Genomic DNA, 13,541 nt, shown 5'->3' with positions numbered 1-13,541 from the left:
AAGGAGAAGGCTGTCCCAATGTGGACTAGATGATGTGACTTCTGACACCTAAAAGAAACAAGGTTCTATGCACAAGAGGAAAAAAATACTCAAAAATTTAGAAAAAATTTTTTGAAAGATTTATTTTATGATTAGGATTATCTAGACTAGAAGTCCATAACAGGATTCTAGATCACGAATAACCTATTCCAAAGTAGGCTGGAATGAGAGTAAACAAAATGAGGAAGACCAACATTTCCAAATCTGCTCACAACATTTATTCTGTGTCCCTGTGAGTCCCTTCTTTGTAAGTGCCTAGCATACAAATACTAGAACTCTGGCTTGCATGCCAATGCCCCATTATCCTGGATTTCTGCCTGTTAATAATAATGGAACATGGCTCAAAACTTGGTCTTAGAATTCTTGTTCCCACAGCTGTCTAGGCTGCCATCACCAGCAGACTAGAATTTATACCCAAGATAAAACCCACCTAAAACCTTTGGTTTTAAACGTACATTATTCATATATGTATTGGAAATAAAGCATTTACTTAGCTCTGGACAAGGCAGGCGAAAGGAGAAAACGGTCCTGGGGTGAGGTGTAAGCAGCAGAGCCACTGGAATCACTATTATTCTAGCCAGAGGGACGAGTGAAGACCACCAAGCTTTCTATACTAGTTGCCAAAACAGAGAGTTTACTTCTACTGGTTTGATATATAACCAGAGTCTAAAGGACTGTGATCAGGAAGATAAACTGAGCAAAGAAAACAGAAAGACAGCAAAATAAGATAAAATCTTTCCTGTTTTCCACTGTCAGAAAGATAAGTAACTAAGGCTTCTTTGTTTCAGGTAGTTATGAAAGACGTCTTACCATTGTCAGACTTTATTCATTTAACAAATAAAATAATTTTAAAAAGCAACATAATTAAAAATAACTTCTGTAAGGTACTGTACAAATGCAACCAAAGTGCCACAAATAGCCTTGTGATTAACGTAAAGTGAAGATGCCAAAATTAATGTCGTCGCGAGGGGGGGGGATATTTGACACGAAGGGCGCTCATGACATAAGTAAGTTTAAAATGTGGGTCACAAAAGAGAATGTTCACTATGATCCAGTTTACTTGTGTTTTAAAAATTCTGAAGGCACAAAAACTATTAGTTAATATTTTGGTATAATCTGCAGGCAGGGGATTTTGAGTAATTTTTATTTTCTTTTTCTCTGTATTTCCTAACTTAATTGTGACAAACTGACACCTCAAAAATTAATTTTTTTTCCTTCTAAAAATCTGCTACAATTAACAATTTGCTCTTTCAGAAAGAAGCAAGGGGTAAATATCGGTCACTTGCAGAAACTGTGTGCTGTTCAAATGCACCTCATCAGACACAGCTGCTTGCACACGGCTGGGTAACTGCAAGTCCAGGAGGGCCGTTACCCGATCTGGCCACGGCTCCGCGCCACGCCCCCTCTGCCCCCTCACCACTCGATTAGAAATCTGTATCTTTAATCTTTGAAAGAACATGGTATACCCAACGTTGTGCTAGAAGTTTTAACCAGAGTAATCAAGCAAGAAGAAGAAATAAAAGACACCTTAATTAGAAAGAAGTAAAACTATCTCTGTTTGCAGATGACATGCTCTTACATTTACAAAACCCTAAAGAATCCACAAAAAACTATTAAATAAACAAATTCAAGAAAGTTGCAGGAGACAAGATCAGCAGGGGGGAAATACTTGTGACTTTGGATTGGGCAATGAAACAGGACACCAACAGCACACGCAACAAAAAATTGGAAAATCCACAAATATGTGGAAATTTAACAACACATTTATGATGAATCAATGTGTCAAAGAACATATCAAAAGGGAAATCACATAGTATTTGACTCAGGGAAAATGGAAACACAACATTTCAAAATTTATGGGATGCAAAAGGAGTTCTAAGAGGGCAATTTATAGCTATAAATGCCTACATTAAGAAAATAGAAGTATCTCAAATAACTACAGTTAGTGCTTAATGAGTATAGCTTCCTTTTGGGATGATGAAATATCTTAGAATGAGATGGAAGTAATGGTTGCATGCACTGTGAATGTACTAATGCTACTTTAAAATAGTTACGATAAATTTTCTGTTGTATGAATTATATCTCAATTAAAAAATGTAAAAGAATGTGGAGGGGATACAGTCTAACAACGTAATATGTTACACAAATTCACCACAGATTTTTAAACAGATTTAAAACGATTTCATCATAGCATGATTTTTAAATAAAGCTAGTCTCCTAAATATTTCTTAAGAGTAACAGTAATAGAATGCCCTGTTTCTTACCAGCAGACTCTTTTCCATTCTGTTTTTCATAGAGGGTGCCCACCGACATCAGGAAAACAATAACCAGGAATACTGGAATTCTCCATGAGCCAGCCAGAGATGCTGCAAATTATCAAGAGTTAACATTTTTAATGAAATAAAAACCCAGCATTTGTCTTTAAAAGAATCAGTTTAGTAGACTGACAGAACAATTTGACATAAATGTTAACAAAATGGCTTCACAGGGGAAAATTTAAGAAACTGGCCATCAGACAGGCAAAGCCTAACTTCGGGACTTCTCTCAGCTCAGTCCAGTCCTGCTGCCAGAGGCCCTGGTCCAAGGATTGGCCATGCGCCAGCCCACCTTTAATAGGCTTGTGTCCCCTGAGGAGGAACCAAATCCAAACCGAAGCACACCCAGTCCCACCCCTCCCCCACCCTGCCATTTAATCCTAGCTTTTCCCGCATCAGGCAAGGGTCCTAAAGTCAGGCAGCCTGACTTGATTTCCTGAAAATACCACTGGATGTGTTGTCTCTCAAGAAAGGGTGCAATGACCCCAAATGGCACTGCAAAAGGCTTCAACCTATCCTCCTCAGTGTGTACTGCGAAAATGCTAACACGTGGCTACCCATTAGCCATTTGTAGCCCCCTGAGTTTGTCTAGACCCTCACGGACATGGAGCTGCCTGCCTCCCTCCTCTGCGTTTCTCAAATTCAAAATGAGTCAAATCACATTATTAGGGGATCTTGCCGATGAACTCCTCTAGCATCCCGAGTCAGCAGAGCTAGGGAATAATGCTTTACTCAACATCAAACTTGAAGCAGAGACATATTTTCAGTCAGCTTTTTTTAAAAAAATTTTTAACAGTAAGTAGCTCTAAAAAACTATCTACTGCTCTCAGTTACTGAATTTTGCTTTTAAATTAGAACTCAGTTGTTTCCAAAGACTCATACTTGGAGGTAAAAGAGTCCCTGAAAACCACTCTCCGCGGAGCAGCCATTCAGCTACAACAGTGCCGTCTCAAATAACAGGGAAGTATTTCGAGCAGCTCCAACACTGATCTTTATCATGTAGAACACAGATTTTTTTTTTTTTCCCCCTGAAGCTACCCACTGCTCTAACATCTCTCCCTACCAGTTTAAACCACTCCTTCACAGGAGAGGCTTCCTATTTCCTCCTCGCCTCCCCCTCTCCCCACTCCGGTAGCCTAGCTCCTCTCTTATCCAGGGTAAACATCTCTGGTACCTTTCATTGTTTCTCATACAGGATTCTGAGCACCTCTTAGCGCACCTGACGGCCTATCTCTATCCTTCTTCAGTATGACACTCAGAAAGGGCCGAGATAGCCCAAGAGCGCTCCACTTTTTAAGATATATTTATTTTTAAAGGACCTTTTTGAAAATGAACATTCAATATAATTAAAAGGTAGCATACCATTTTCATTAAAGATTAATAAAATATTAAAGCAGAACATTTTCTACAGATTATGTTAAAAAAATTATAAATGCAGTATGTAACACTCCAAAACTATTGCTTTGATTTGCACAATCAGCTGCTGCTTAACTTAAGCTAGACTCTTAGAAAAAGTGACCCACCTAAATGAAAAAGCAATATAATCCAGACAGGAATTGAAACTGCTCTCAAGTAGCGCTCAGTGCTTGCATTCCACTTGAATGAAACAGTCAACACATAGCCAACTACCAACGTCCAGATCTTAAATAAATGAAATACAGACACAGTTGTAAAATTATACACAAGAAAATAAACATACAATTATACAAAGTGTGCAAGCATCTATATCGCATGAGGGCTGTGGTCACAACACAGATAAAATGAAGGCTGGCGGTGCTAAATGGAGCACGCGCAGGCCTTCCTCTGTTAAGGTGAACCAAGTGTTAAAATAAGCAGGCATTTAAATCCCATGTAGTGGTTTCATTGAAATATGTTTAAGCAAAAATACATATAGCTTTAAGATACGTTAAAGTTCAAAAACTATGGTATGCATAAAGATACTTATGATAAAATATTAAATTTTTAAGCCGCAAACGTAAGCGCTTAATCTTGTGAAATTCTTAAAGTTTTCTCTATAGGTTAATGTTTAGAAAAGAAAAGAAAAAAAGAAAAGCTTTCTGAAAAGAATCAGGTTAAAAGATCCATTACAGCCTACGAAATACGCTTCTCACTATGGAAAGAATTTTTTAAAGCTAAAAGAAGGCAGCAGCTGAAGTGTGACCCTGATAAAATAATCTACAGAACAGGTGGTTACAGCCCAATCCAGAGTTAGATGCACATTTGAAGAAGGGTAGCTGAAAAAAATATAACTAGAGGAAGGAAGAGTAAGACTTGAAAAGCGAATATCCAGCCAGTGTCCCCTCCTGGGTCCCTACACTAAGCCTAAATGACTAGGGCACTTTTAAAGAAGCATCAGCACAGCCTGAGCAGAAGCTCTCTAATAACCTCAGACTGTAACAGAACATTTACAAAGATGGAAGGACCATGTAATGCAGAACAAATGCGAGTACCAGGAACATATTAAAATAACCTAAACCTTAAAAAGAGAAGGCAAATTAAAACAAAAAAGAACTTCAAGCTCTAATTCAGAAAATGAAGAAAAAGGAACTGATATGATCCCTACAGAAGAGAGAAAAAAACTAACTCTTACTTTAGTCGTATCTATCAATAAAAATAGTCTTCGGATCTTAAAAATGTTTATAGCTTCTGACCTGGGAATTCACTAAATAACAATCAACTCTATAAAAAGCAGCTCATCAGTGTCATTTAGAATACTGAAAAGCTGATAACCTAAAAGTACACCTGGGAAATGGCTAACTACAGATAATTCAATGAAGAAAATGTTACACAATCATTAAAATAGGTTTTGTAAGCAAGACCATATAATTAAAAATAATCCTAATGTTATTAAGGAAAAGCAAAATAGAAAAACACATATGACATGATTATATCTACTACATGGTAAGGAAAAAGAAATGCACTATGAAACTAATGGTTGTTTTGTGGTAGTAAGTTTTGTTTTTCCTTTTACCTTTTTCTGTATTTTCCAAATTGCCTTTCATAAGCACTAATTCTTTTATAAGGAAAAGGATATTAAAATATTCTTCCTCAAGCAAACTATCAGGTGAAGTATTACAGAGATCAGAAGCCCCAGATATATGACTTCATGGGAAGTGACCGGCTGCTTCAAGCTTGCAGGGCCACACAAATTTAACCCTAGGAGTTCAAAGATTCTGAGATATGACTGCGGAGCTCAGAACAAAATCTGAGTATACTAACAGGACATGTCCCTAACCCCTACTATGGGCCAGGCCCTGTTCTCATGCATTGTCTATCTGAACTCTTTTAATTCTCATAAATTCAAAAAATAAGTACTATTATTCCCATTTTACAGATTAAAGAAACTGCTTAAAAGTGACAGCAGGATCAGAATCTGCTTTCTTAACGAGAAGGAGAAGGAAGGGTGGTGCTAAAAACTTTTTTAAAAAGGAAAAGCAGCTCGAATACTCACAAGGGAAAGAAACAAAAGAAGGAAAAAAAACAACAACAAACCATCGATCTGGGCAACTACAAATGGATGAACTGAAAAAGGATCCTTAGCAAATGGATGGTCTTCAGTGGCAAACTACATACACAGGGGTAATCGGCCCCACCCTATTAAACATGAAGTCAGTAATTTAGATGAAAGACTAGAAGAAATATCAATCAAACTCATAGATTACACAAAAATTGGGCTTAGTCAGTAAGATTGGGTGACAATAGTGATTCAAAAAGATCTTGAAGTTAAAACAGTAGGCTACTTCAAATAAGATTTAATTTAATAGAGAGAAATGCAAAGTTCTGCTTTTAGATTCAAAACTCAACTGCATAAGTATAGAATGGGAAGAGGGCAGCTAAGCTCCCTTTCAGTTCAGTGAGTCAGAAGTATAACTGGTGTGAATGCCTATTAATAAAAGTCCAACATTCATATCAAGGTAAGTAATTGTTTGGATGATATTTGCACTGCTGAACCACATCAGCAATAGAATTCAGACTGGGAAAGGAAATGGAAATCACAACAGAGGATACAGGGATCTGGGGGTGGGGGGAGAACAGTTTTAGCTGAGAAAAAAAGAGGAAGTGTCAAGATTTGATAGCTATCTTTAAATAACTGGGGAAATGTCATCTGGGAAGGCATGGGACTTAATTTTCTGTGGTTCTGATGGCAGAAATAATAGGTGAGATTAGTAAGCAACACATTTCAGCTCAATATGAGGATAAATCTTTTTAACAACTATAGCAATCTAAAAATGGAATAAGGTACTATCACTAAAAGTGTTTGACCATAAGTCAGAGAAGACAAACTAGGAGAGAAAAGTTTGCCTTCAGTGAGAAGTCAAACTAAAGGATTACAAAAAGGTACAAACTTTCCAGAGTTTCAGTCCACGGTACTTCAAAACCAAGCGTTTTCGTTTCTTTTCTGTACTTAGGAATCAATATCACTATCAGGGAGAGAAAAATATAACAGCCTGCATACTTCATATTTTTTTAAGGGAAACTTAGGGTCCAAAGTGGACTTTTAACTCACAAATATCTCATTTCAGTTTAAAACAACCACTGAAACACACTCCTGAGTTCCACTTCTGGGAATTTGGTTTTCAGAAGCACACTATATACTCTGCAGACAAATATAAAAATGTTCACTGTGGCAGTTTAAAATAATAAAAAATGATTAAAAAACAATGTCATTTTTATAGAGGACTACTTAAATAATGGTATCTCTAAAAATGGAACAATTACTCAGATTTTCAAAGGTGTAATGAATATCTATATCCAATGGTACTATAAATTTATGCAAGTGCAAATTTATAATGGTGAAAATGTACTTTCATGAATGTTAAACAATGTATTTATTATCTCTGGATGGTTGGATTTTAGGGGTTAATTTGCTTTGTTATGTGTTTCTTCAAATACTGAATTTTCTCCTGAGTATTATTATTTTGATAAATAGAATGTTTTTACTTAAAACATAGTTTGGCTTACTTTGAATTTCTTTTCAATATTTTGAAGTGTTTCCTCAGAAAAAGAGTCACAGAACATTATTATCTCGAAAAGTGTGACCATTTATAAAAACACTTTAGAGTTTGTATTAAACTATTATGATTATATGATTGTCAATATTTAAAAATGTTTATCAGATTATCCTAACACAAATTCAGAGTTTAGATAATCTGGTAGAAACACTTTCTAAAAGGCATCTTTAAAAAATATACTACAGTGCTATTAAAAAGAAAGAAGTATAGCTATAAGTGCTAAGAAGGAAAGATACAATACAATGATAAGTTAAAGAGCAAGGTGCAGAGTTTTATATTATCCCATTTTTGTTTTAAAAAATGAAAATCCTATACTTTATGTGTCCTCATAGGCACAGAAATAAATTTAGAAGGCTGTTCACCAGTAACAATAGCAGCATCCATACGGTGGAAATGGTGCAGAAGAGAGACAATGATTCGCTTTTACCCTATAAATGCCTATGCTACTTATATTGTTTTTATACAACAAGCATGTTTTTCTTGAGTCATTTTTTAAAACTGCTACATAGTCTTTAAAATAACTGAAAATGAGGATTTATACATTAAAAATTCATTTATAACTTCCAGTATGGATGCCCAAAAGTATGACTTTAAAAGTTTTTTACTTGTCTCTCAGTGTGATATGCTTAGCTTCTGAGCAAACCTGCTCAAGTATGAATTTTCTTCCCAAGATAAATCAGTGAGCAATAGTTTATAAGTAAAAGGTCATACTTTCCCAAATTTATGCTCCTCAAAACAATGTGTCCTTTTCAAACTATATATTCACTACTTCTTTTAAAGCACTACATACGACTCTGCATAATGTGTGCTAGATACTATATAAGACTCTGCATAAAAATTTGCAATATTTGTTTAGCACTATGAGTATAACAAACTAATAATCACACTTTCCTTTTACTTATTATCCACATATACTTTCTGATTAAAAAATATTAAATGCATATACCATAAATAGATTTTGCCTTTTAAACTATGTCACTGGTTGTTGGTTTCTTGGGGTATTTTTGGCATTTTTAAAAACCTTTTACTTATTTACTTTCAGAGAGAGGGGAAAGAAGGGAGAGAAACATCAGTGCATGACAGATACATGGGTCTGTTGCCTCGCACACGCCCCCACCTGGGGACCTGGCCCACAACCAAGGCATGTGCCCTGACTGGGAATAGAGCCAGTGACGACTTGGTTCGCAGGCGGGCACTCAGTCCACTGAGCCGCACCAGCCAGGGCTCATTGTTTTACTGTCGTCTGTGCATAACTGGAAAAACAACTTGGCTCACTTCTGTCCTATGTTCTTATAAAACAGTTTTGTAAATCTTGTACAAGAGAGTAAACCAACAGACTTCTTCCAAAGTTGTAGAGCCACAACCCTAATCACAGCCCCAATCCACTACTTCTTCAGGGACTTCACTCTCCTTGAAGATAGCTTAAGGCTAATTTGAAAACTGTTCTCTTGGCGGGAACTTAGAGAGTCAAGATTCCTTTGGAATCAAAATCTGGAAAGCTTCTTCCTTCCCATTGCCCAGCAAGCAAAAACACATGTAGAAAAGGGCTCCGAAGCGGAGCTGAGTAGGCCTGGATGGCTATGTACGCTTCCTAAGAGCCTCACCTGCAATACTGCCAGACTCTTGGGATCTGTGAAACTGAACACCAAGGAACCTTAAAAACTGGTCACGTTATTTCCACATTTCACACACCTGGGGTTGAGTAGCCCAGAGAAGAGCTCTGGTCTTGTTCAAGGTCATGAAACAAGTTACTGACAAGAGTTCAGCTTGGAATTTACACCTTCTCATCTTTCAGCTGCTATTCTTTCCCTACTCATGCTTCTTTGTAAAGTAAAATGAAAACAATGGGAATAGAGACCAGAGAGAAAACAAACCTATTACTACTGCAAAAACTGTAAACAGTCTTCAAATTTTCCAACAAGTCTGAAGCCATGGAGAAAGGAAAAGCTAAACACAACCAGCAAACAAAACACGGTGGCATGGGGGAGGCCATGGGCTTTTCAGATCCACCCTGACAATTTTACACCATGCGGAGGGGCCAAGAACCCTAAGGACTGCGTCACAGGAGAGCTTGGTGCAACAGATGACTTTTTAAGTGTTTAGAAATCACTTACTAAGTCAGTACAACGTGCTAATATATTTGAAACTTTAAAAAGAACTACTCATGCCATAAATGTAAGCAGGATGGAGCGTTAGGAGACCCGAGTCAGGAGAGAGAGCTAGGAGTCGCTAAGAAACCCAGAAATGAAGGGAAGAGGAACTGAACCGGAAAGATAAACCAGGAGCAGGGGAAAATACAGGCACTGAAGACACTACAAAGGAAAACTGGACAGGACTTGGAAATAACTCAAGAGATAAAAGGATACAAGCAAAGAAGAAAACAGAGATGGCTAAGGTATCCAGATGGCTAGAATTCAGCAGGCTTTTGGGGAACACGTGCGGTTAGTCCAATCCTGATAGCTTTCTCTTTTTTTTCCTAATGACTAAAATCAAATCACACTAAAATTAAACTAAAATTTTAAGTACAACATATTGGGGAAAATTTTTTTTAGTCCTTATCGAAGGTCTTGATGACACTTCAATATCTGACAAGTCTGTTAAATACCATTTATTAATGGAAAGAGTGGATCAATCTGTAATCCGTCTTCTCACCTCTGAAATCCCTCCCAACCACAGAGTGGTTTTGAGAATGCAATAACACGCATGAAAGCGTCTAATCCAGGGCCTGGTTCATGACTCAAAAGTTGCATCTTAAATGTACGTATTGTCAGCTCTCCAAAATGCAGGTATGCTTAAATGTGGCTTTTCTCTCTGCCTCGCCCATCTGTACCCCGCTTGGGCAGCAGGCTCAAATTTACAAGCTGTCTAGAAAGCACAGACTTGTTCTGCAACAGGCAGCTCTGCTTGGGATTACAAAATCAAACTGGCTGTGAACTATGAGATAGAAAAGTTACAAAGTGGGCCCCCTGCTCACCCACATGACCTACTTTCCAGTCTTGTCAGGCCTTAATCAGCACTTCTGGCCCAGAGCTGACAGCTCCTCGTCTCTGCTTCCCAGGTTCACCTCATTCCCACCCGGCCACCCACCCCTGCGCCGAAACAAAACTGGCCGCCTGTTTCCCTCAAATTCAGATCAATCCAGGCTCTACTTCCAATTTAGCCCTCTACCACTCTCTGCTCACTTCCAATGATCTCATACTGCCTCTCTTATAACAGGGTTTTTTTTTTAACCTGCTCCTCTTTTCCCTTGGCCCCACTCCTTTAGCTAAAGGCTGAGTTTCAAGTCTTTTTAAAATGATTAATGGGCTCGACCTTCCTCCCTACTTCTAGACCAATTAATATCGGCCCTTCTCTTCTGCTCATTCGCAAACCATACAAGGGTGTTTAGGTAAAATAAAAAGATGAGGGTTCAGCTTCAATAAAAAGATAATTCAAAACTATATACACTGAGCTGTCAGCACCTCCTTGCAAGTATGCAATTCCTCACCTCTTTCCACTATCTGAGAGTGACTGGCAGAAATGCTTAATTTTCCATTAATCATGGCAATTTACCTATGCATTCATAAATGTGAACCGTGGATTTGTTCACAATATAAATGACTTTGGGACAATCACATTCTTTGGACCTCAGAAACCTCTCCTGAAGAGAAGCAGGCATCAGGCAGTATAGAGTAAAATAATGCTAGGATCACTTCTACCTGACAACCCAGCAAGCCCCTCAAGTTGAACGGGGGTGGTTGCACATCTCTCCCCCTACAACTGAAGTAGCCCAGGCCTCTTAGAGGCCAAGGCTTCTGTCTGACCACTTAGTAGTTGCACAACTAAGGCAGCATCGCAAAATTATGGATGAGGTGCTCCCTGATATCTTGCTGGCCCATAACTGGTGCGTAATGAACATACAGGATGAAACAAAAGTAGGTTTACAGTTGTGAGTACGTGAAACACCAAGTTTATTCTTATTATGTACTATTATGAATGATCTTCCATATGAACAACTGTAAACCTACTTTTGCCTCTCCCTTGTATATGCATGTCTGTCATCCCCATGATATTATGTTCACATATGATTATATGCACCTCAAAGTCAGAGCCTGCATGTTATTCCTTTCAAATCCTTCATGAAGCTCAGTACCTAAAATAATCAACCTTTAACTTGACCTGAGAGGTGGTATTGATAGAGCAAAAGAAGACACGAGTTTTGGAATCAATCATCACTGTACCACTAACTCCGAGGAAATCAAAACCCTGCTCGACAGATAAGAATTATTTTGCAACTTGATGTCAAAGTTCACTGAACACTGACAAAAGTGAATACAATTTTTAAATGGTACTGGTCAACTGGTCTACAACCTGATCTGAGTTAGGAAATGTGTCACTGGATGATCTTTGAAATCCCTTCCAATTCTAAAGCCTCCCAATTTTCTAAGAATAAGCCCAGGGTAACCCAAGAATCAGGAGCCTACTACTCACCAGTCTGCTTAAGTAATCCAGGCGGGAGGCAGCGTACTGTGGTACAGCAGCCCTTTTACAACATAAGTAGTTCCCAAGAAGTAAAGTGTGGCCAGAAAGACTCCCAGGTGGCTCAGCACCCAGTGCCTCGCACAAAATATACTGCAGTCACCTGAACTGAGAGGCAGCCCTAAACTATTAAGACAGCTTTGTTTTAGGATTTGAGAAACCTGAGTCAACCAGTCCCCTACTTGTCCCTTACTAGCCCTAGCCGGGTTAGAAGTTACCTCTCCTATCATGACAGGTTGAACTAGGATCTCTAAGGTCCCTTCCAGCTCGGACATCCAGAAAAGTCCCACGCGAGCAGATGTCATGACCAGGAGTAAATTCAAGTCCACCTGCCAATGCTCCTGAGCCCCTAAAGCGGAAAGGTGATTCCCAACAGGCGACGTGTCCCCTTAAAGGGTTTATGAGGATGGGGGCGGCGAGGAGCATGGAGGCTGTTTCAAACCACACCTGCCCTCTCCTTAGAAGTAAGTGTGCCAAGTTCCTCAAATGCAAGGGAAGGAAAACGGAGACTGACACTGCCGCGCAGGGGCGGACCTTCAGTCATCCTTGCACACTGAGGAGTTGCAGAATCGCACCCCAGCGCACTGGGGCTGCGGAGAAGGGTGCTGTGTGCCGGCCAGGACCCCGGAGGGACCGGGTCGAGGCTCACTCACCCACAGGCTGCTGAAGTAGTCCAGCCCGCGGCAAATGAGCACGCCGATGTGGGCCAGGAGCACCTGCACGCCCAAGTAGCTGCCCAGGCTGTAGAGGCCGTAGAGGAGCGGGCCGCCGGCGCCGAGCAGCAGCAGCAGCCGGCGGCGGCGCAGAGCCTGCTCGCCCAAGGCCTCGACACCGTAGTCGGCGAAGCAGAGCGGCAGCAGCAGCGCGGCCAGCACGATGGGCGTGTGCGCGCGGTGCAGGCGCTGCAGCCAGTGGCGGCCCAGGCGTGTCAGCGAGCTCTTGAAGGGGTGCAGGAAGGTGCCGCACAGCACGGCCCACAGCAGCGGCCGCAGGAAGGCCTCCAGGATGAAGTAGACGAGCACAGCGGCGCCGCAGCACAGGCACACGAACAGCACGGCCCCGGTGTTGTAGAAGGCCTGCTTGATGGGCTTGTCGAAGCGTAGCGCCAACACCGGCGTCCGAGGGGTCTCCCCGCAGCCGCCGCCGCCGCCGCCGCCGCTACCGGGCCCGACCGTGCGCGGCACCCGCGGCGCCCGGCCCGGGGACTCCCGCGGGCTGGTCACTTCGGCAGCACCACCGTCACCATCAGCCATGGTGGCTCTGCTGCCGCCCGAGGGGCCGTACTGGGAAACCGGGCGAGTGCCACCAGCGAGGCAGGGCGGATGGCGCGCGGCATTGTGGGAGTTGTAGTTTCTAACAGGCTCCCGAGCATCACAAGACTTTTAGCAAACTACAACTCCCAGAGAGTATAGGGCAAACCTCTTCGCTCCACTCTCCCATTGGTCCCTGCAGGATCTAGGTAACAGGTTTCTGAGCTCCAAATGTTACGAGAGGAAAAGGGCGGGGGGGGGGGGGGGCGCGGGAAAGAGCTCCACTCACCCATTGGTTCGTGTCAATTTTCCAGGAAGCGGAATCCCTAAAAAGGCGCTACATTCATAGATTGAAAACCCAGCTACCAGTTAGAATCCCGAGGAGGGCTACTGGTAAAAAACCGATT

General features: G+C 40.7%; 1 protein-coding gene across 2 annotated transcripts in view; it reads right to left on the bottom strand.

Annotated features, from left to right (window-relative positions):
• The window catches only part of TMEM245 (transmembrane protein 245), a 77,913-nt gene extending 64,725 nt beyond the window's left edge, over positions 1-13,188 (bottom strand). For both annotated transcript variants that reach the window (XM_054584557.1, XM_054584558.1), the window contains exons 1-3: positions 12,538-13,188; positions 3,878-3,995; positions 2,304-2,405 (exon numbers count right to left, since the gene is read on the bottom strand). In XM_054584557.1, the coding sequence (XP_054440532.1) occupies positions 2,304-2,405; positions 3,878-3,995; positions 12,538-13,137 (820 nt within the window). In that variant the 5' untranslated portion in view covers positions 13,138-13,188. The remainder of the gene's footprint in view (positions 1-2,303; positions 2,406-3,877; positions 3,996-12,537) is intronic.
• Positions 13,189-13,541: the final 353 nt, after the last annotated feature.

This window comes from Pteronotus mesoamericanus, unplaced genomic scaffold (assembly GCF_021234165.1).
Source record: "Pteronotus mesoamericanus isolate MK-2021 breed Mesoamerican mustached bat unplaced genomic scaffold, CSHL_Meso_final contig_78, whole genome shotgun sequence".
Lineage (NCBI taxonomy): Eukaryota > Metazoa > Chordata > Mammalia > Chiroptera > Mormoopidae > Pteronotus > Pteronotus mesoamericanus.
Note: the sequence above shows the minus strand (reverse complement) of the source record. Positions and strands in the feature narration are given on the sequence as shown.